Below are 22,199 nucleotides of genomic sequence, written 5' to 3'. Positions count from 1 at the left end.
AGTAGTTAATCTGCAATATGAATAAACCGGAAGCTTTATATGCAACTGTCTCGTTTTAGTAGTAAAAAAAAAAAAAAATCGTCTGCCAGCAGTCCAGTAATACAAGTTCGTGAAGTGATGAGGACAGATGGAAATGGTGTCGGCGGAACGGTTACTAGCACTTATCATTTGCTGTTGCATTTGTGCAGCATATGCGAAACTTTCACATTTCAGACGCTTATCACCTTACAATTTTAAATTGCGCAATAATTTGCCATCTGCATACAGCTACAAGACGCAGTATATCACTCAGAACGTGAGTACTCAGTATTGTACTCAAAGGGGTGGCTACACAGCGTAATGGACTTGTACGGGCATAGTACCACGTAAAGCATCATTTATCTTGATTAGGAAATTTGATTTAACTTCGATAAGGGGTAAAAGACGAAATGTAAATATACTGCTCGTGCGGTACACAAAACGCCATCTTAAGGTGGTTGAACAGAGCAGATTATACAGAGAGGAGTGGGGCGTGGTGTTGTGTGCCGTTAATGAACTGAGTAAGCAGGTTTTGCGCAGTCTAGAAGAAGTAACCAACCTCAACTAACGTGAGCAGTAGCAAATACCACGGTGCATATACACGGTGGCACTATAAAAATGATTGGTTTAGGCAGACTTTAGTGTAATTGTAACAGGTATGCATTGGCATCACAGAAAAGGTATGTGAGCCCACTAAAAAGAGGGGCATGGCGCTGTGTGCCATCAATGAGCTGCCTTTAGTGAAACTGATGATGCAGATATTTTAGCTTTAAAAAAAAATAGAACTGGGTATCAGATGGCTGAAGCAGATGATGTCCTTTTGCATGATTTGCTGAAATAAAGCAGATTTTTTTGTTTTAAGTTCTAATATTTCTAGACGTCATGTCACAGATAGACTGGAGGAGCAGACAACAGAGTGAATTTAAAGTATCTGCATTGCTCCATCATATTTTATACCATTTCTGTAATGGCTGTGAAGGGTTCTGCTATTACATAGAACTCTACAGATCTCTGGTTATAACAAATTTGTGCCTGGAAGTGAGGGTTAATAGGGACATACACACAATGTGAAAAAAGTAAAACAACAAAGTTTCATTTCCAGATTGACCATTTTGGCTTTGACAATGGGAAGGCATTCCAGCAGCGCTACCTTGTGGCAAATCAGTTTTGGAACAATGATGGCGGCCCCATTTTCTTTTATACAGGCAATGAAGGAGATATCACATGGTTCTGCAACAACACAGTAAGAATATAAATATTAATCAGGCATAAGTTAAAGAATTACCCTTACCATAGAATCACCCTTTGAGAATAATACCAGTGACTTGACTTCCTGGTGATGAGCCTGACGTGATGGAACTAACCCTACTGGAATTTATACTGCAGTCCTACACTAGGCTATCATGTGCGGGGGGGGGGGGGGGGTAATTGCTGCCCTCTTCAGTGATTCTCTGAAAGTGTCACCTTCTCACAATCGTACAGTCTTTACGATGTTTGAACTCTGCACTTTGATACCGAACACCATCATCAGTACGTGACCTTCTTGTGCCTACAATATCATCCACCTCCCAGTAAAAAAAAAAAAGGAGTGCTATGTGACTGTCTTCCATCATCAGTCTGATCCACGTATTCATGAGTTTAAGTTGTCACATTTATAATAGCAACTTGAGTGCTTGAGAAATGGTTTGGTGAAGATATCCTATCCCCTTTTTTATATTTTTTGCAGGGTTTTATGTGGGACATTGCTTCTGAATTTAAAGCCTTGTTAGTGTTTGCCGAGCACCGTTATTATGGAACTTCTTTGCCTTATGGCTCAGCTTCTTTCACGGTATAGTTATTAATATGTTAATTAAAAAAAGGCATTAGCATTTGTTGTGTCTGTAGTATCCTTATACTTCTAGTATATTTGTTGTGTTTGTCATATGGAATACATCTGGACTGCATCTCAAAAAATAAAATTTGCACATAAATGTTGTCATATAAATGTTCTTCGTGCTTTGTATTTTAGTTATTACTGAATACCTCTGTCTGCTTTAATTTATATAGTATTCTTTATGGAAATGACAGTGATCCATTTCATATATTTGCTTTATAATCTGCTAATGATTTATCCTAAAATGTTTATTTCAACTATCATTCTGTATCTGTGTAGAATTCTTCAACCCTAAACTATCTGACAGCAGAGCAGGCTCTGGCAGACTTTGCCGTTTTGATCAAGTACCTTAAGCAGACAATCCCTGGTGCTGGCCGCAGCCCTGTCATAGCATTTGGAGGCTCTTATGGTGGCATGCTGTCAGCCTGGATGAGACTCAAGTATCCAAATCTAGTGTTAGGGTAGGCCAGAATGCTGCATCAATCCTATTCATGTTTACCACCTTCTATAGAACTTTTGCATTCCTAATTTGTGCCTCCCATCAAGCAGAGGGATAAACATGCATAAGAGGCATGTTCTTTTCTTCAGACTCTGTCATATCTCTGCTGATTTGTTCAGTTTAGGATGTTGTTGCTGCAGATCTTTATGATGATGATAGTGATGATTATATAGTGCAATATCACACTAAGAAACAATTGTTGCCCTAACCTAACCCTTTTCTGTCAAAAACAAACTCTTTTAGCACATTGTGTTTATATGTAAGAATGGTACCAGGTGTGATATGTTTTTACTGAATGCAGAGGTAAATGAAAAAAAGCTATATTTAATTTGCAGTTTTAAAAAAAAGTGCTTCGTGAGTCGTGATTTTGTTTATCACTTGCAGTGCAGTTGCAGCATCAGCACCAATCTGGGAGTTTGAAGGACTTTCACCATGTAACTCATTTTTCAAGATTGTACAGCAGACTTTCATGTCAGCCTCAGACCATTGTGTTGCCAATATTGCCAACTCATGGGGCACTATTCAGAATTTTTATGGACAATGTGAGATATTGTGGTGTTGTTTGTTATAGCAGTGCATGCTCTTACAGCAGGGGAGCTGAAAACTACTAATGCTGTGCTTGTTCCTGGCTTCTTGCAAAAGAACTTTTTCTTTGCACCTCTTTGTATGGTCCTATTTAACATGCTCATTTATGGATCTGGTATCCTTTTTCACCCTTCTTGATTTTCATTCATTAAAGGAAACAAGAAAAATGCATCTAATTCAGTCATGTTCTTTATATACTTGAAGTTACTAAAGTTACTTAAAGGCATTTATAGTACGAGTGAATGATTCACCTATGTGGAATGATTATGCTTCAGGTAACTCATATTTCTCATGGTTGCAGGTTATTAATGTTGTGCTTTATGATAATGAAGAATAAAAAGCTAAAATTCCTTCTGTAAATTTATCAGTAAACAGTCTTAGAATCATGATTATTTTGATGAAGTTTATCATAGAAAATAAGAAGGCAACAGAAAAAGATATAATCTCATTAAAATGATGATACACAGAAAATGAAGGAGAACAAAATAAATGATTTTGTGGAGGTAATTTTATTTGCATGCATGTAATAATAAACAATTGACTTAGTAGAGTGCATTTCCAGTGTGGAGGTGTGCTATGCATGAAATATAATGGTTTATTTCAAGAATGTAGCTTTTGCAATTCTATGACCATGTGTAGCTTGGTGATGCTCTAGAAATTCCCTTAAGACTGTAGTAGGGAAACTTGAGAGAGAATAAAGGAGTGTTTAATTTGGAGCCCAAAAGGGGAAGAGTGTCTCATTTGCACAGGATTGTGATATAATCAAAATTGTATACTATGATATTCTTTGAGACCCTTTAACACTGCAGGTTCAGAATTCCTTAAAACCCTTCCTTTTGCATCTATTGTGCTCTTCAGGTCTCCTTCATTGTAAATACATTTTAGGTCATGACTTCATCCTTTTTTATGGACTTGGTGGTGTTTTCAATTCATGGCTAATGTAATGTTTCTTAATAACTCTACCATCTCAGGGCTCTTGCCTCCTCTGCTCCGATTTGGCAGTTTTCAGACTTGAATGACTGCTCTTCTTACTATAACATCATTTCTCAAGTATTTTACAATTCATCTGGAGTGTGTTGGGAGAATCTGCGGCGTGCCTGGTATACTCTCTCCGTCATTGGTAGTGGAGAAGGTCAGAAATTGAAGTAACTTTCTTATGCTTTCCACCCAGGCTTGCACCATCTGAATCTTCAGATTTTAAACCCATATGATAATTTCCATTTTCAAGCTCTGATTTTCCATTTCTTTAATTCTTGTATTTAAAATGTTTTCATAAACAGTTTTTTTATGATGAAAGTTGGTTGATACAGCACTCTATCCCTGTGTGTTGGGCAAGCTCAAGGCACTTCAGAGTAGGTGGTGTGAAGTAAAAATAAGCTGACAAAATAGAATGAATGTAGGTTGTAGTCAAAGGGGAGAGTGTATGTACAGTGTAAATCACATTTTGCAGCCCACATATTATGGTTTCATTATTCATAATATACTGTTTTTGGTATATCAGATAGGGACATATCGTAATGCACATAAAATCTTTAAGGTCTGCTCAGTAAAAAAAGATATTTTGAGAAAAAGATGAGATTAAGTAAAACTTTTATATGCTGGAAAGGAAAATAGTTTTATAATGATATACACTTAAAATGCGTGAAAAAGATTTCTGTGCAAAATATTAAGTGCTGCATGCTGTCTTTATGTTCCTGCTGTGGCGTTTCTCTTGCTTCTTACCATTTTTGTCATTTATACCTGAAATTATTCATAGAACAAAGGATTAGGCAGTTAAGAATGAATGCAGTCTGAAGCTTTGATTTCTTGTCAAAACATGGAAGTAAGTTTATATGTAAGTGCATACATGCACACTCTTGCTCACTGTATCTCTTTCGCAGAAGCACCCAGTCTTTGCATTTATATTTACTCGATTTAGTGCCAAATGATTTGAGAACGATACTTTTACTGTTATACATTTGTAGTCTTCTGCCAGAGATTTTTTTCCTATAACTGTTGCATACCTGGGCTTGCCTTCCTTCACAGCCCTGATTGTTGTTTTGCATATCTGAAGGCCATATTTTCTTTGTCTCTAGTAAATTGCACCTGTTTTCTTCTTTGAAAACATGGTCACCTAAAATTAATGAAAATGATTATATGCATAAATTATTACATCACCATTAACAGCACTTCATTACACCTCATTCATGTTAATCATGCAGTCAACTACTGATTATGTTTTACTTCTCAGTTTTACCACACACATATACACACACTTTTTGTATTGTGTGATAATGTTTTGATTGTAATGCAAATATTCCTCCCATTTTGTCATTGTGCAGCTGGAGGTTTGGAGTTCCTAACCAGTTCCTTCAGTCTTTGCAAGCCTCTGGAATCCAAATATGACCTGGAAGACTTGATGAACTGGCTTGTTGATATCTATGGCAATCTGGCAATGGTGGATTACCCATACCCTGCTTCATTCCTGGAACCTCTTCCAGCATGGCCAGTCAAGGTTTGGAACCAGTCCCATTGTTACTTGTATTAGATGAAGGAATCAATGGCATTAAAGAGTTCTCTTTTAAATATGTTTTAGGCAGTTATAATCTGTATATCTCACATCTTTCTGACATGTTGGTGAAATTCATTCTTTCAATGATAATTGTGTTGGTCAGAGGAAATCAGAACACATTCTGTGATGAATAATATTACTCTCCTCCACATAGTGTCTTGTGTGTCTCTTAAGATAAACATTAAAAAAAATATTATTGATTCAACCAGTTATCTAATTACAGGAGTTCTGCCAGTACTTGTCAGTTCCACTTTCTGACAAGGACTTGGTGGTGGGCCTTTCCAATGGGGTGAAAATGTACTTTAACTACACGGGTCAAGCTACATGCCTAAATATTTCAGAGTCCTCCACAAGCAGTCTTGGAGACATGGGCTGGAGTTACCAGGTAAGCAGAACAGACTTTTAAGCACTTTACATTATCTGAGCAATTTTTGAATTTTTCTTTTTGGTAGCATTTGGTGGATAATGGAGCACAGTACATGGTAGATAAAGCAGAAGGACTGAAGTAGCATTGTCGAAGCTGACATAAGCAACTTGAATTGATCACTTTAGTGCACTATTGCTATCAGGTCTATTTCTACGTTCTTTTCCTTTGATTGTTCTCTTCAAGATGTTGATTTCATGCAGAGCTGCACAGAGATGGTAATGCCAATGTGCTCCAATGGCACGACCATGTTCTACAACATGCCTTGGGATTATACAGCCTACAGTGTGGAGTGCAAGAATCAGTGGGGTATCACACCAAGAGAAGACTGGATCAGCACTCAGTACTGGGGAAAAGACATCCAATCAGCCACAAACATAATCTTCAGGTCAGACTTTGATTTTGCTGGATGGTATAGGTGGTAGTAAAGATATATTGATTCAATATATTATGCTTAATGTGTACAATGAAAAGGAGGGATTGGGGAATTAAGGCTATAGGCAGCCAGCCCTGTAAACAGATGCCACATGCAGAGAAAGAACAGGATGTCCAAAACGAGAACTGAATCCAGGACAGCCAACCTTCACTGTATTGATGACAGGCACTAACCATTGTATCACTGGGCTGTCTTACAATGAAACGGAACAGATAAGTTACATTAAATAATATAAATTACTAATACTTTTTTTGTCTTGGCTGCATATTTTAATAACTGCTTAATTTGTATACCTGTAGTATATTTTAATTTTTAGAAACTTTTGGATTGTTTTTATAAAGATAAAGATTCTGGTGAGGTCGAGGTATCAGAGCAAAATATGGCATCAGCTGTTTTATTTCAGCAATGGCCAGCTGGATCCCTGGTCAGGGGGTGGTGTCTTGCAGACAGTGTCATCATCACTCATAGCTATCCAGATTCCGTATGGTGCTCACCACCTTGATCTTCGAGCAGCAAATCCTGGAGATACAGCTTATGTCATAGAGGCCCGAATACAGGAAAAGAACATTCTTAAAAACTGGATCTATGGCATTCCCTCTTTCTGATTGGTTACATTGACCATAAATACTGTATTTAAAGATGGCGAGACTTATCAGTGAGTAGACGTTTTAATTGAAGCAAATCTTATACATAGTATTATTTTTCTGAAGATTTGTGCCAAATATTTACAATACATTCCTTAATTGTCATGATGTATAGTAAACGTTCTTAAGAGTTTTATTTTGACTGATTATGTTTCCAACTATTTTATTTTGATATGTGTGAGCTACCACCCTTTTTATGATTTCCTTGTTGATCACATACTCTGCACATGCATGTTTGGTCAGTTTGAACATATTTTGATTTTGTACTGGTAAATGCACAGCTTAGATAAGCATACACTGTCCTAGCTTTTCTTTGATGTCTTCCCTTAAATATGCTTCATGTACTGCTTTTAAAAATACACACTAAGAGTACAATTTGATCTCAGTTCTTAACTAAACCCATACATATTGTTCCCTGAAAGAATATTTGGGCAAGAGACTACTATGTAAAATAGGAAAGTCTTATGTCAGGAAGATATTAGCTTATTTTTTTCATGTTCATAAAGCAGAGAAAGTTATAGACATCCTACTGCTCAGTGGTTCACAGCTTGTCTATATATTGTTTATGGGCAAATTCATCTGTTTCAAAGTTTTGGAAGACATTCAAATGTATGAAGTGTTCAGCTTCTACACATATGATGATGCATGTACATATCAGGTCTGATTATTTTGAGATTTTGCATTGTATTGATGCTTACTTGAATAAACTCAGACATCATACTTTTCTATTTGCACAGCCATTTATTATTTTCTGTGCATATGGGTAAAAATTAACAGATGGTACCCACATAAAAAATACATTTGAACTCAGCCATTGACACTTCACACCCAGCTGAAAGTACACAGTTCATGTAACTTATGAAGATTCTGCCCTCCAATAAATACTGAAAGCTAGAGCTCACTTCACTTGATAAAACGAAGAAAAGCCATACAAGTGTAGTGTCCATATGTATAAATATGTATACAGTCTATTTCTAGCAATCACTGAAAGTGGTGTTTAGAAAAGCTTGTGTTAAAGAGGAGTACAATTTAAATATTCCAATTTTTCAAACAAAATGCCTTTTTTCCTGAGCACACATGACATGCATAGTTGATGACATGATTGCATATGTTTCACAAATGAAGAAATTTGATGAGAACTAAAGTATCTTTTGAAAATCGCATTTTCTTAACAGAAGAACAAATAAAAGCAAATATAAAGCCATTAAATTAAAAAAAAAATTTCCACTCTGAGATGTCAATTTCTTCTTTAGAGGTTTGGACAAGCAAGAAAATGTGAAACGCAAATTTTTTTCTTAAACATCTCTATTTGCCATGCAACCTACACTGAAATCTGTTTCCAAACAATTTGGCAAATTTCTTTCGCTTTTGTTTGCCGTTTTACAATCCATTCTAAAATTTCTTATCAGTTTTTAGTTTTTCAACAGGGCTGAAATATTGAAATATATTAATAATATTCAAATCATGCTATTAATTTCAACGTCATTTGAACCTCTACAACATTAGTTAAAGTATTTTAATTGTAAAACTTATTGTGATGTTTATATGAAGATAATTATTTGAATTTCAATTAAATTTTTCGCTGGCTTCATAATTTTTATAGTTAAAATTTCATCTTAAGGATGAAGCATTGGGGATGAAGTGTCTGGGATGAAGTGTCTGGACACCCTGCAAACCCATGGCTGCATACGTATTTGTGCTTGTAATTATGTCACACAAGCTGGTTATACACAAAGCAACTTTAAACAAAACATAATTTCTCTCCAGAACACAACAGCTTTCATCATACATCACAAACTGTATTAAACATTTTAACAAATTGTTTCAGTCTCTTCAGCAACCCCATTTTCACATACGATTCATTATAAAAATATCTTCAATCCAAAGATGACAATAGCAGATTGCAGCCATCTTGTTCTATAGGAACACTATTTCTCTAAGATAATAAGCATTTTAGGACAATAACCAGTCATAATGGAGAAATATACCAATGCATTTTTAATATTTGACTGAAGCAGCACAACCCATCAAATGAAATATTGGTAAACAAATCTCAAAAAATTTAAAAAAAATAAGGTTAATAAATGCTCTAAAGTTACTCCCATTTATGATTCAATATCCTAAAACCAAAAATTAACAAACAATGGTGCTTACAAGCAATTCATAATTCTACAACACATTGTTCACAAGGTCCACAGGTGGAGTAACATTTTTAAAAAAGTACTATGTTAGTAATCAGTTATTCAGAAACTAAAATCAACACCAGTAGCAATAAGAAATGTTACAATTTACAATATAAAATTTTTAATCATTTTGCTCATATCTGCTCACGTCAGGTTAAATTATCTTTTCAAGTATCAAATGGAATTTGGGAATGGGTGGATGATGGTAAGAGGGGGGGGTTCTTGGCATACACAACCCAGCAGTCTCACTAAAGTACATTTGCCTACATAGGGTCTTTTTATATGACTGTTTCAAGATTTCAAGCTCACTGACTTAAAACAACAATCATAAAAGTTTTTTTTCTCCTTTCATGTTAAGTAAATGATTGTAGTGGTATCATCGAAGCACTCTTTCAGTAACGATCACCGAGTGACTGGCGGTGATATGTAAATATGTTTTCAACACTTTTTCTGCTTATGCAACAGAGGATCCACCCCTGCCCACCCTACCAAATGTATGCTCTTAAAAAAGAAAGTGAAAATTAGTCTAGCAATCACAAGGACAGTTACACAGGTGAATGTGCACCAGCATAAGAAGCATGAAAGAAAATATGTTGAGTAGACAAAGATGTGAAACAGTTAATTTTATTATCCTCCTTTTTGCAGGGGTGGGAACCATCTTGAGTATCAAATCTTCATGCAATAGGTCTTGTCCCATTCCTTCTTTTTCCTTTCAGTGAACTTTCACACATTTTTCTCACACTGGCTAAATCAAATCAGTTTCAAAGCATGAGAAACAATTCCTAAGGAAAGGTATTTGGGTGTATAGGAATATTTTTTGCATAAAATCAATGCACTTCTTCCAAGTCATCATGATAGTCTGTTACCATAACCTCATTTCTCTGAGATTCAACTGGACCGTTGTCCAGCAAATAATCACGGTCATTACAGTGAGCCATGGAATTACTGCTGTTTGACATGTTACTTGTATCTTTTTTCATGCTCGGTAAATTCCTTAAGGAAATGTTGAATTCTTTAAAAGCATTCAGCAGAAAAATACCACAAATGATAGTGAGAAATCCACACAAATCTCCAATTATATCTTGTGTCTTCATAGTTCCCCACTCCTTGAAAAGGATGAGTGATGCCACCATGACAAGAGATGTGAAAAACACATAGTATATGGGTGTAACGACAGCTGTGTTGAAGGTGTCAAGCGCTCGGTTCAAGTAGTTAAGCTGGATGATAATGCAGCTGCCAACCACCACCAAAAGTAAGTAGAAAACCCAGTTGGTAAACTGGCTGTAGCCAGCAAAAGTCTGTTTTAGAGCGACACCAATGCCTTTACAACCCATGACAGTGAAGGAGCCAAGGCCAGAACAGATGGTTATAAAGATGATGACATTTTTCTGGCCATAACGTGGTGCAGTGTGGAAAATGAGCACCAGGCACATTATAATGATCAATGATGCATAGACAAGGAAACCTGAAAACAGAAAAATGACACTAATCAATCCTATGACAATCTTGTCATCAATTCTAATCTAGGTATTTAGCAGTAGATGCCCACACATGCATACACTTTCAAGATGATCTATAGTGCTTATACTAAAGCTTACCTGGCTGAATCACCATTGTTTTTAGCTGGTCAATGCTGGACACCTCCTGCTCTTTAGGAGCATGGATAACCATCACAGTGGAACCCAGAATACACAGCAAACAGCCAACTTTTCCCAGCAAATTCAAGACTTCTCCCAAAACACGAGATGCTAGGATGGCACTAAGAGATACAAGAAATATGTCAATCAGTTGATTGTACACCTCAGCAGTGATGGTGCTTCATCCACAGACTGCATCAACTTCTAATCTGCTGAGTTAAATCTAGCATTTCCTGGACATAACCCTTGAGTATTCTAGGGCTGAGGGCTAGTATTCATAACAAGTATCCACCTACTGGTCCTGTAAATGTTATCAAAATCCACATCACCAAAAACGAAGACCAATTTTCTTTATTTGATGTTATTTTCTTCACATGCAAATGGCATAAATAAAATCTATGAAAGACCTGGAATGTCAGCACATAAGCTCACAATAAATACCATTGCATAACTAAAGTCCTCCACTAAAAGTTTATACACTTTTATGTTTTTCTTTCTATGAAGGACAACAACTCTGGCATATTACAAACTCAAAATAAGCTTGCAAAAAATGAGAGTCAAATAAACAGTAAATGAAATACCATGAAAAAAATATAAAGCCATGGTTATAACTTACAAATTTCACCTCTTTTTGAAAGAACTTGGAAAACTCATTTGTATTCATCAAAGACAGCTAAAATGTTATGTAATTTCTCACCTAACCAATACACTTAGAGCTCCAAGAGGTGTTACAAGGGTTGCTGGAGCAAAAGCATACGCTGCAAAGTTGGCAAGCTCCCCAACAATCACTATAATGAAAAGACATAAAAATTAACCAGCAGTTTAATCATTTTGTTACATATATTACACAAGCCACACCTAGAATTCAAATGCTATAACTGCACACTGCTATGTTAAAACATTAAAGTCAATTTCCAAAAACAATCCCTTTAAAACAGGGAAAAGGATAACCTATCAGTTAAAGCAAGGGCATTGAAACCCAAAACTTGCCACTTTGACACCGGTGTAACTCCTCACCATGGCTGAAGAATGAAAGACAGTGAGAGAGAGATCGGCATGACCCTCAAAAAAAAAAAAAAAAAGCTGGTTCTTTTGATCCTCAAAAGAGTGGTCTCAGCTGTTTATGTTTATATCGCCTTCGAGCTGTCTATAAAACTATGTGGCTTCACATTTCATTGTTCATCTTTTCAAGCAGCTTGTCACCTTTAACTGGACACTCTGGCCAACATCAAATCTCATTTGACTTGTAATTGACTGACTGACAACAAAATTCTACTTACTGAGAATCATTCCAGCCCACCACAGCCATTCTTTCAGATATCCATAACCTCCTTGACCTGAAAATCACCGGCAAAAAAAATATAACCAGCTTGGACATGGCTTTTCACATACATCTTTAACAGGACTCTTTTCTTTGGTGGAAAAAAAGGAGTAAAAAAATATCATTTCCGTAGAGATTGCAAAATGTTACAGTCTCCTCTTTACTATAGTAGCTGATTTATATGACCGTACCGGAGGAATAACATTAAACAGCTGCTGAAATAAGATCCACTCATAAAACTGCTGATATTTTACTGTTGAAAAGCTGTTCATCCTACCTGCACGCACACTTGAGTTTCTGGCCAACCGCAGAAGACCTTTCTTTTTGAAAATAAAACTGGATCCAATAAATATACTAGAGGATATCGCCAGAAGAAGACCAATGTAGAAATCTCTCATTTCTTCTGGTGTTGGTTCACGATCTGTTGTCATATTGTGAGCTGGTAAAAGTGTTGTATTGTCTGTTCTGGTGATGGTCACATTTGTGTCAGAGAGATTAACTGGAACCTGCAAAAATAAATTCATTCAATTAAAAAATGCAATACATCTAATGTGACAGAATCTGGAAATAAAAACCCAGTAACTAGTAAACCGGTCAATATTTTCAATTACTAATCAAGAAACACCGTTTAAGAAAAAAGTATAAGAAATTAACATTCACTAAAATAATCTATTTTATCTTTTGAATTAAAAAAAATATTTTATAAAACATTATAAACATTCCTTCTCTGATTTGGTGTTACATTATAAATCAGATGCTATATTGTCTTAAAAAGGTTATCATCTACACAGTGCTATTGAGTATTTATTATTTATTTTTATTACTTGCTATTTTCAGTCATAAGTCCTTTTTCTACAGAGTTATTTATTATTTATGCACACAACATCAAAGTGAGCCCTTTCTCTAGAAATGTTCCTGCTCTCTATTTGTTTGTAACAGGAAAGCATATTAAGAACATATGCATTTTTCCTTTGCTTTACCTCCAAGCATTCAGCATAACTTTTAAACTCCACATCATACATATACACATACCATAATAAGCATGTAGTTTAAATAGTTCATGGCTGTGTTCAAAACTGTTACATTCTGATTCTTGCCACCAAGAAAACCAGAGATTGCTCTTTTGATATGATAAACACCACTTTTAAATTTCAACCACAAATATTAGATGTGAAGCACATCTTGAAGCAGCTGTGTCTCCTAGATACAGGTGTCTTATCAATGCAACATTAGTGTGCCCTTTTGGTCGAAGCACAGTCCAGCCCAGGTGTAACTCCATGATGGTTTGCTATGTACAGTGTGACTACAGCAGCCAAACTGAGTTTGCATTGTTTAGGCATTAAATAAATACTACGAGAGTTTTCCTTTTGTGTGATGGTTTAAGATGTTTTGTCTCCACATTCATATGCATGTACATGATACAGGAAAGAGTGTTCTCAGCATTGCCTCTTACATAAACCTAAATGTGTTCGTCTTTCTCTGCGGTGGTTTTTGTTTAAATATTTTCTGCATATCTCAAGACTTTGGTCCCCACTCCAACCTTCCCCCCCCCCCTGCACCTTACTGACAATTCTTTCTACCTGATTAACGTCCGGCGTCTCCATTGCGGCCAAGAACGTCAAAGATGGCCAAGCCGACGCCAGGAGGTGCTGCAGACACGACTCTGAAGTTCCTGACACTAACAGACGATTGTAGCAGTGCTTTGCCTTTTCTATAACTTCTCTCCGCCCAATGGCTCTGTCCTTCATAGTATCCCTCAGTACAGCAAGCTTATCATATCCGCACTCGCGAGAGGTTCTGTGACTAATTCCAGGTCACTCATAGTTCTCGCCGCATTAAAACGTTATGCGCGGGCACGTAGCACCTGGGCTTGTTCTCCTGCCGCCATATGCGATTTTTACAGACACCACTTTTCAAAACACGAAAAGTAATACGCCGTGTGTCACAAAGTCATGGGTGACCTAAGAACTACCGTAAACATTTCAGAAAAACACCATATTTCGTTCAAAAATAATACGCCCAGGCCTGGCTCGGTGCCCCAAAAAATGAGCAAGGGATACCTCTGATGTTTTCTTCCAGTGTTCTAACAATCTAGTGTACCTTTAATTTTTTTTTTAAGTCGTCATGAAAGATTAACAGGGGAAAAAATGAAGCAAGATCAGAGGTAGATCGCTGTTTCATAACAGACAATACGACAAGGCAGGTCGACTAATGCAAGTTGGTTCCTGGCTGACGGAAGTTCTCTGGCACTGGTCCAAACAGGTGCGGCGACAGAGAAAAGGCAAGTGCTCTGTCATATAAGAAACTATGTCTTAGGCACCTGCGAAAGATTGTTTCCACACAGGTGACATGGTGTGTTGACAACCAATTCCCTAGGAATTAAAAAACAAAAACCCTGAAATAAATGCCTAAAAGTAGTTCAGAGCCAATGCTAGGAATGGCTTACAACGTACTGGTCTTGTAAAAAGCACTCAATGTAGATAAGTACCTGCCTAGGGGCAGTTCAAAGCCGTGTGGGTCCAAAAGGATAGAATTCGCCATAAACCCTGGCAGGTCACTAAAGGTTCTCAGACTGTCCATCTCCATTTCTTCTAAAGCCAGGTTCTAGATGACCTGTCATATCCGACCTGGAACCAGCGAGTGACCTCTGCTCTGCGAACCCCCGCCACAGTCAGCAGTCGGTCATTTTCACATGCTCCTAAGTGTAACAAAACTAACAACTGTCGGTATTTTCGGCAGCAAGACCTCCGACGCCTTTTTGAGCTAAAATGATAGCTGGCGGCGAGAGGCGCTATGTGACAGTCAACTCCACGACGGCGAGGTCCGCCAGTCAGCTTGCAGAACCTTCACTCTGGCCTTCCTGCACTCTAGCAACTCCTGGAGAGAACCAAAGTGGATGACAAGTTCTTTAGGATTCATAGGTACAGACGGGAATGTTACTCTTGCCGGCAACAAGACGCCTTTTTCACACCCCTTTTCAAACTTTGAAATTTTCAATTGAATATGTATGCTTAGAGCAAAACGCATCAACAAACAAATGTACATAGACACAACAACATAGCATTAAAGTACAGGAGCAAGATCTTGCAACCATGGAAAGACGAACACTTGTTTCAAATTGTGTTTTAAAAGAATTTGTAGGATCAACACATCAGAGCACACACTTATCAGCTCCTTTTAGCTGAGTTGCATTATCTTCACAGCAGCCAGAATCAAGTGAAAAAAATAGATGGCCTCCCCTAACACCTACAGATATAATTATTTGTCTCCAGTGACAAAACATGCAAAATACCCTGCCGACTGCTTGGATGAACTATTATTTAAAACAACTGTCTCAAGCCCTGGGTGGCAGTCACTGAACAGTTCCATACCCAGAAAAAAAAAAAAGAATGCTGACTGCTAATTAAGATCGAGCATTTTATGGTTATGGCTATGCAGCTTATGGCTACTAATTAAAATCCACCTCCCCAACCCTTGGAGCAGATTTGCATCTATTATCATGATCTGAGATCAGATTCAGTTTTAATTAATACCTTTAATCTTTACATCATTTGGATAGTGTTCCTTCTTTTCTTGCAGTTTAATTAATGATACTGATGCTTTTGTCTGGTATCAAGGACAATTAAAATATAGTACCTGACAAGCCCAGTAAATGTTTCAAAATATTTCCAAAATAATTACCAACTATTGTCTTGACCAGCAAAGGCACTTGTTAAGACGGATTATTCTTTCTAATTTTAATTATTAATTAATATGGCGGTGAAATAAAAACTGACCAACACCGAAACTTTGTCACGGCTAAACTGACCTGAATGACAAAGATAGTGTCTTTTGCCATGAGGAAGTCAAATCGTCCATAAGAACATGAGAAGTTATGGTGTCGGGAGGTAAACCGTCATTGCTGGCATCATGCAGCACGCGCGTGGCACCGACCACATCAGATGCACGGATCAGCAGGTCGTTGAACCTTAAGAGACTGCCGGTCAGGTGAAGTTGCAACTACAAACTTGTTGGCTATACGCTAGTACAATGGCGCCCTCTCCAGGTGAAAATCACCGAAGCATGAATGGATGGGCTTTGGCGTTTCTGTCTCCAGAAAAAAAAAATCCTGTTTACTGGTCACTCGTGGCAACCAACAGTTGTTGGCCAATGGGAACGGCAGATCCATCAGACCGCAAATGAGATCGCACAGCTGGCTTTCTTATTCTACCTGGCACCGACCCTGACGACTGTTTACACACATGTGACATATATTAAGGACTTGCAAGCAAGCCTACGTGGAACAAAATAATGGTGGTGGTATCCCATGCTCCGGTCACATCTGGTAATGTCAGACTGTCAACACCTCGAAGCTTTACTGTAGAGATGTTGGCCTAACCCTGCTCACAATAGTGGGAAAGTGACAAACATGTGTATTAAATTCGCCCTACGTCCCACATGCAGACCTCACTTTGTGTAGCGTCTTAGGGTGTGAAACTACACAACTCAGGTAGCTCAGCGGAAGGGAAGGTAGTGCTATATATTTCACTCTACGGGAAGGGAAAAAACCCCCAAACTTAAGGACATTTCAATGACACCATTGTCAACCCACTCTACCTCTCTCCGCCCTCTCAAAGTCTCGGAGTGCTTGTCAAAACGAAACACACAATAATGAAGAATTATGAATTCAAGCATGCCGTGCGCTTGGTGCAGATCATCAATCCAGTGACAGCCCCAGCAATGTCGTATCTAGCAAAAATGTTTACTAACAGCAGCATCGCTGCGATAGACGATCGATGTTTTGAAATGCACTTTACATGACTGCATCGCACCACCCATGCAAGTCCTTCGATCCAAGTGTAGATGGATAAATATAACAACTATTTACACGTACACTGCATGCCACTTCCAACCGCTTTTTGGCCGGACAAGGCAACATGCACACGCATCTAGGTAAAGTCGATCACCACGTATATATGACATGTATACGTTGACGCATCGTGGTGAGGCGCGAGCAGACGACAGCACCCGTTGAACGGAGGCGCATTGTGCATCACGTGACAGCGAAAGCCTATGCTCAAGCTGGATAGCGCACGTGTTCATATTTCACGAGCATCATAGTCGACTGCTATGAGTAATGAGTTACAACCATCCAGCACACGTCTAGTAACGCGCTGTACTTCAGCTGACCACGTACTATTTATACTTATTCAGGCGGATGCATGCCCCACAGACAGTTCCCGGCGTTTTTACAGTCAGGATATTATAGGTAAGATATAAGAATATGCTTCTCCCCTTGGTACTTTCCTTTCCCCACCTTCACGTGTGTGTGTTGGCATGCTCTTAAATTTCTGATGCCTGCGTTCAAGCACTTGGTGATTTCAGTATGTGGTAAAGTCACCTCCTCTACAAAGCTTGGCTGCTGCTTCAACTAATATGGGTTTGCTTTGTTATTAGAAATGCAAATTTTCTACAGGTGAAAGTACCAACAGGCTGGTATAAGAATTCAGAAAGTTGGATTACCAATGTCAGATTACCATCAAAGACGCAGCAATCAAGCAATCATAAGCCAAACATAGCTCAACAACGAGCTTGAGTCTTGAGGCACACTATAAAGATCTCAGCAACTGTTCAATAGCTACGTGTTTATGGCTCAATAAGTTTCAGCCGCTAAGCAGACCTCAGAGACCTGTTGTGTACTGGTGGGTGCAAAGTTTGAATACACATTTCTTCTACAACTTCCAATAGCATTATGAAATAAAGTTGTCCATCAAAATGTCATAGAACAAATAAATCACAAATGGCAAGGATATGCACATTTGGAGGATGAAGTCAGGTCCTGATTTTGAGATGAAAAATGTCTCTAACAAGTGCAAAGAGTCCCCAATTCTAGTAGTCGAAAGGGCAGTGAGGGTAAGTGGCTCATCATGATTATAGGGCACAGCATGCGGAAAGCAGATCCTAAACACAGACCCAAGCTGACCTCGAGCCAAATGATCTGCTGTTCCAGTCAAGTATAGCGATCATCACCAGGCTGCAGGGCTTCCCCACATACCTTTGTACTAAATTCAAAATAGAAAGAAAGATGCTGGAGTATTCTCAAGAAAAAGTGCTGATAATCAGGGCGGTGACCAGACAACTTGACCATGCCAACCTGACAACCACTTCGAGACAATTCAAAAACACAAAGACTAACTGACCGCCGCAACTATGCAATCACAAACATTAACCATAGCGACAAGCATGTTAAAATGTGTAAGGAAGAACTTATAAAACGGCTGATTAACACAATTCTACTTTTAATTTCTTTGAACTGACTTTGGTTTTAGTCACAAGGGAGGCGGTGTGTGTTTCTTCATAAATAATTAATGGTGCACGGACTGCAGTACGTGGTCTCTCCCCGAGCTGAGCTGATGACACCGAAACGATAACTCTGCGCTCATTCTACTTGCCGAGGGAGTTTAGCTCCCTTGTACATTCTAGGCCATGTACATCCAACCGAAGGCTCGTGCGACACGGAGTTTTGTTTAGATCGGCGTCCTATGGCAGCATTCAGTCCGCATACTGTAGTTTTCTCCTATCTCATTGGAAACAATATGCACAAACCAAAGTGAGTAAGCTAGAAGAGGAAGCAGATAAGACTGGCTTAAAGGTCAACACAAAGAAGACCGAAGTGATGAGGATCAACAAGAAGGAACTTCTAATCCAATTTCACGGAGAGAACATCCTGGAAACAGACCGCTTCATGTATCTGGGGAACATCGTCATGACTGGTACCTGTCATAGCACGTGGATAGACGCAGCACCTGACAAGACCTGCCACCTGCCTGTTTTGGGCGATAGTGAGCAGGTCCTGCACAGGATGACCAGTCCAGTCTTTAATGTTGTTCGTAAGCCATTTCTTCGTCTGCCCACCGCAGCGTCGACCTTCCTGAAAGGTACCTTGATGGAAGGTCTTCGACAAAGTGTCTTACCCGGACACATGACCAGCTTGACAGGAAGGGTGGTGTGTTTTGAGAGAATAAAGCCGTTTTCATTCGTTTGAACCGTGAAGCTAAATAATCTGACTTATTTGTGTTTTACTAATCGATGCCTACGCCCTATTCTGGGAATAAGATGGCTTGAGAAGATCTCCAACAGCAGCCTGTGGAAAAGAACCAACCAGAATGCCACTAGTCAAGACTTCTCTTAGAGCCAGGAAAATATTATGTTTCCTTCTTTCTTACATGAGCTGTGCATTTCAACACGCCACAAGATCTGGTCCAGCGAAAAGGCGTGGTCCCACGCTAGTCTCAAAAATAAAATGAAGGGGAAAAACGACCCACACAGGTCCGGCGATGACGAAGCGTTCAGGCATGCTATAGAAAGCCATGCTCGGAGAAAAGTGGTATTTTAAGTGCAAACCCTTCTCAATTTCAGTCAGGCAACTTTTGACTTGTGTGGCACGGCCTGCAAACCGTGACCGACTGAAAGACGATATCGCAAACTGGTGTGGATTCCACCCTCGCTTATAGGCTGAATGAGTTCTACGGTCGATTCGATCGGGACAGCACCACACCAGACAGCCCTTACTTCCCTACTACCAGCTCCCTCTATTATAAAGCGAGCACAAGGTGCGCAACTTATTCCGGCAACAAAACTGCAGGAACGCAGCAGGCCCTGACGGCATATATGTTCTCAACACTGAGTGCCTCTTCACAGATACTTTCAACACATACCTTTAACTCTCTGACGTCCTCCATTGTTTCATGAAGTCTGTGGCAAAGTCACTAAACGACTACAGAATCATGGCCTTAAAAGTTGATGAAAGTTTAGGAAAAATTTGTTCTCAGACATCTTGTGAACCACTAAAACCCTCCACCAATTTGCCTGTTAGGCCAGTCGGTCGGTGCCATGTCTTTAGCTCCTCATTTCATCCTCCAGCGCATTGAATGCTCCTACACATGCCTTCTCTTTGTAGATTACAGCTCCATCTTGAACACCATAATACTATAGAAACTTCTGGTAAGCTGTGGCTTTTGGTCTTTCTGTCACTCATCTTCTGGATCCTTGAATTCCTTTTGCACCAATCCCAAAGTGTTAATCTTATCCGCCAATATCCTATCCAATCTTCTCCAATGTCCTGGTACTCACAGGTACACCAAACTTGCATCCTCTCTCCCTTCCTGTACAATCTCTTCCCAAATGACTGTGTCTCCTCTCACGAATACAAACAGATGGTGAAGTTTGCTGAAGACACCACTGTGGAAGGTCTCATCACAAACGATACCCAGCCTTTGTCATATTCCTTTTGAGATCAGGTACAGAAATATCCAGGCCAGAACATCTCGTCTGTCAAAGCAGTAGTTTCTCTGAACTCTGATTTGGCATGAGCTAGGTCTGAATGTTGAATGTGTCTCCTTGAAATCTGTGGACACTGAGTGTCTGTGCATGCAAGTGTGCATGGTCAAAGGTGTTTTGGAGTATGTCTGTCCACGGTCAGTGGTGGCACTCAAATGTGTGGGTTGTGTCTAGTGTACAAGAGAGAGAAAATGTGTATGTGCTTGCACATGCACACATACTTGCATGTGTGTGTAAGGGGTGTGCGCCACGTGTGTACAGTCAATGTAAATGTTTCCTGACCTTTTCAGGTCGTTAGGGAGTGAGGTGTTAGACATCTCACTTTTTTAATGTGAGGGCAGTGCCCATCTCCTTTCCTTTGCTACCTTACCATCCCAGACCCTCCAAGGAGTCAGTTTGCTGCACTATTCGGTTATCAAATCGGCATGCCTCTCAGTTCAGACAGACTGAGATCTTTTATCACAAATCAAGTTTTGTGGATGTTAGGCTTAAATGCTGATACTGGTAGGGTACTTAAGTAGCTTGAAATACATATTACTACGCTGGTGTACTGACACCAATGTTGCCAGCAGTAACCCCATTCTACAGGAGCCTTGATGTGTTTGCAAACAACCACATTCAGCCTTCATGTAACTTCAACCTGCATCTATTTTATTCTTTGACAGTTGATAAATTGTGGTGAACTATGTGCAGTCATGCCACAAAGCTTGCCTTTAAAACAACTGTTTTGTCTTCCTTCAGCACAGTCTTAAATGACGCATGGTTTGGTCTAATTTGCTGCCGATGCTTGATGTGACTACTAACTGTATCTGTCATCAGCAGTTAAATAATCTATGGCAGTGGTCAAGCTTGTCTTGGTTGAATCATCCAAGTTATAAATTGGAAAATGGCTGAGTTGTGCAGTGAATATCAGTTCCATACCTTCTTTTCCACTTATTAGAATTTCTGATAGGGTGAGAGTAGATCGAGTGGGCCAGTGTAACCATAGGTTTAATCGCTGGCAAATCCAGATTCATTTGGTGATGAAAAGTTAATTTTATTAGTAAGGGTGTACATCTTTTGATACTATTTTTAGCAAAAACATTCATGGTTTAAGAACATCCATATTACTTGAATGACAAAAATAAGAAGAATAAATACCAGTATTCAATTCATTCTTCTCCCCTGCTGATCTAATTCTCTACTTCTGAAACAAATAAATAAGTCCAATGATGATGAGGAGAAGTATGGCTTTCGTGGTGCCTAATTGTCTAACATAAGACAATATTATGTTGCTAAAATAATTTATTAAAACGCTGGTTGGTAATGAAACCCGTAGCCCGAGAATGGGTGAATGAACTGCTAACCTAACAGTCTGACAAAGGTATATTATAACAGCATGTACCTCCGTGCTACAAACAAGTTTATTTATGCTAGTTGGTCGTCCGCTATGGTGAAAACACACAGTCTTACTTACCGACAGCTTTGTTGTCTGTTGACTTACGTTTCCCCATCAATAATTGACACTGTGCAGACGATCGACACGACAGCCAAGTCTTGTAGTTGTGTAACTTGAACGAAGCCTCCTTCCCCTTGGGTAATTCTACCTCTTTGTCACATAATTTGAACACATCCCAATCTATATTTTTCTATCGTTTTATTACAAAAATAATAATAGAAACAATCTCATTGATAAAAATTACTCATACACGCCTGACCTCATGAACACT

General features: G+C 38.8%; 2 protein-coding genes across 5 annotated transcripts; one reads left to right on the top strand and one right to left on the bottom strand.

Moving 5' to 3' along the window:
* The first annotated feature begins 76 nt into the window (after positions 1-76).
* On the top strand, positions 77-7,762 carry LOC112560152 (lysosomal Pro-X carboxypeptidase-like). Its single transcript, XM_025231764.1, has 9 exons — positions 77-295; positions 1,121-1,261; positions 1,745-1,846; positions 2,171-2,352; positions 2,775-2,932; positions 5,297-5,469; positions 5,750-5,911; positions 6,154-6,338; positions 6,790-7,762. Exons 1-9 carry the CDS (start codon positions 128-130, stop codon positions 6,989-6,991), a joined length of 1,473 nt encoding a protein of 490 aa, XP_025087549.1. The 5' UTR covers positions 77-127; the 3' UTR covers positions 6,992-7,762.
* A 1,046-nt stretch (positions 7,763-8,808) lies between these two features.
* On the bottom strand, positions 8,809-22,189 carry LOC112560153 (magnesium transporter NIPA2-like). Of its 4 annotated transcripts, XM_025231768.1 has the most exons (7): positions 21,947-22,189; positions 21,631-21,676; positions 12,449-12,677; positions 12,131-12,187; positions 11,548-11,638; positions 10,812-10,972; positions 8,809-10,678 (listed from the first exon to the last, which is right to left on the bottom strand). In XM_025231768.1, exons 3-7 carry the CDS (start codon positions 12,600-12,602, stop codon positions 10,041-10,043), a joined length of 1,101 nt encoding a protein of 366 aa, XP_025087553.1. In that variant the 5' UTR covers positions 12,603-12,677; positions 21,631-21,676; positions 21,947-22,189; the 3' UTR covers positions 8,809-10,040. The 4 variants fall into 4 exon arrangements, with proteins under 4 accessions (XP_025087553.1, XP_025087552.1, XP_025087551.1 ...); XM_025231767.1 differs by lacking the exon at positions 21,631-21,676; XM_025231766.1 differs by lacking the exons at positions 21,631-21,676; positions 21,947-22,189 and adding an exon at positions 15,980-16,995.
* Between the last annotated feature and the right edge of the window lie 10 nt (positions 22,190-22,199).

This window comes from Pomacea canaliculata, linkage group LG3 (assembly GCF_003073045.1).
Source record: "Pomacea canaliculata isolate SZHN2017 linkage group LG3, ASM307304v1, whole genome shotgun sequence".
In the NCBI taxonomy this organism is placed as follows: Eukaryota; Metazoa; Mollusca; class Gastropoda; order Architaenioglossa; family Ampullariidae; genus Pomacea; species Pomacea canaliculata.
Note: the sequence above shows the minus strand (reverse complement) of the source record. Positions and strands in the feature narration are given on the sequence as shown.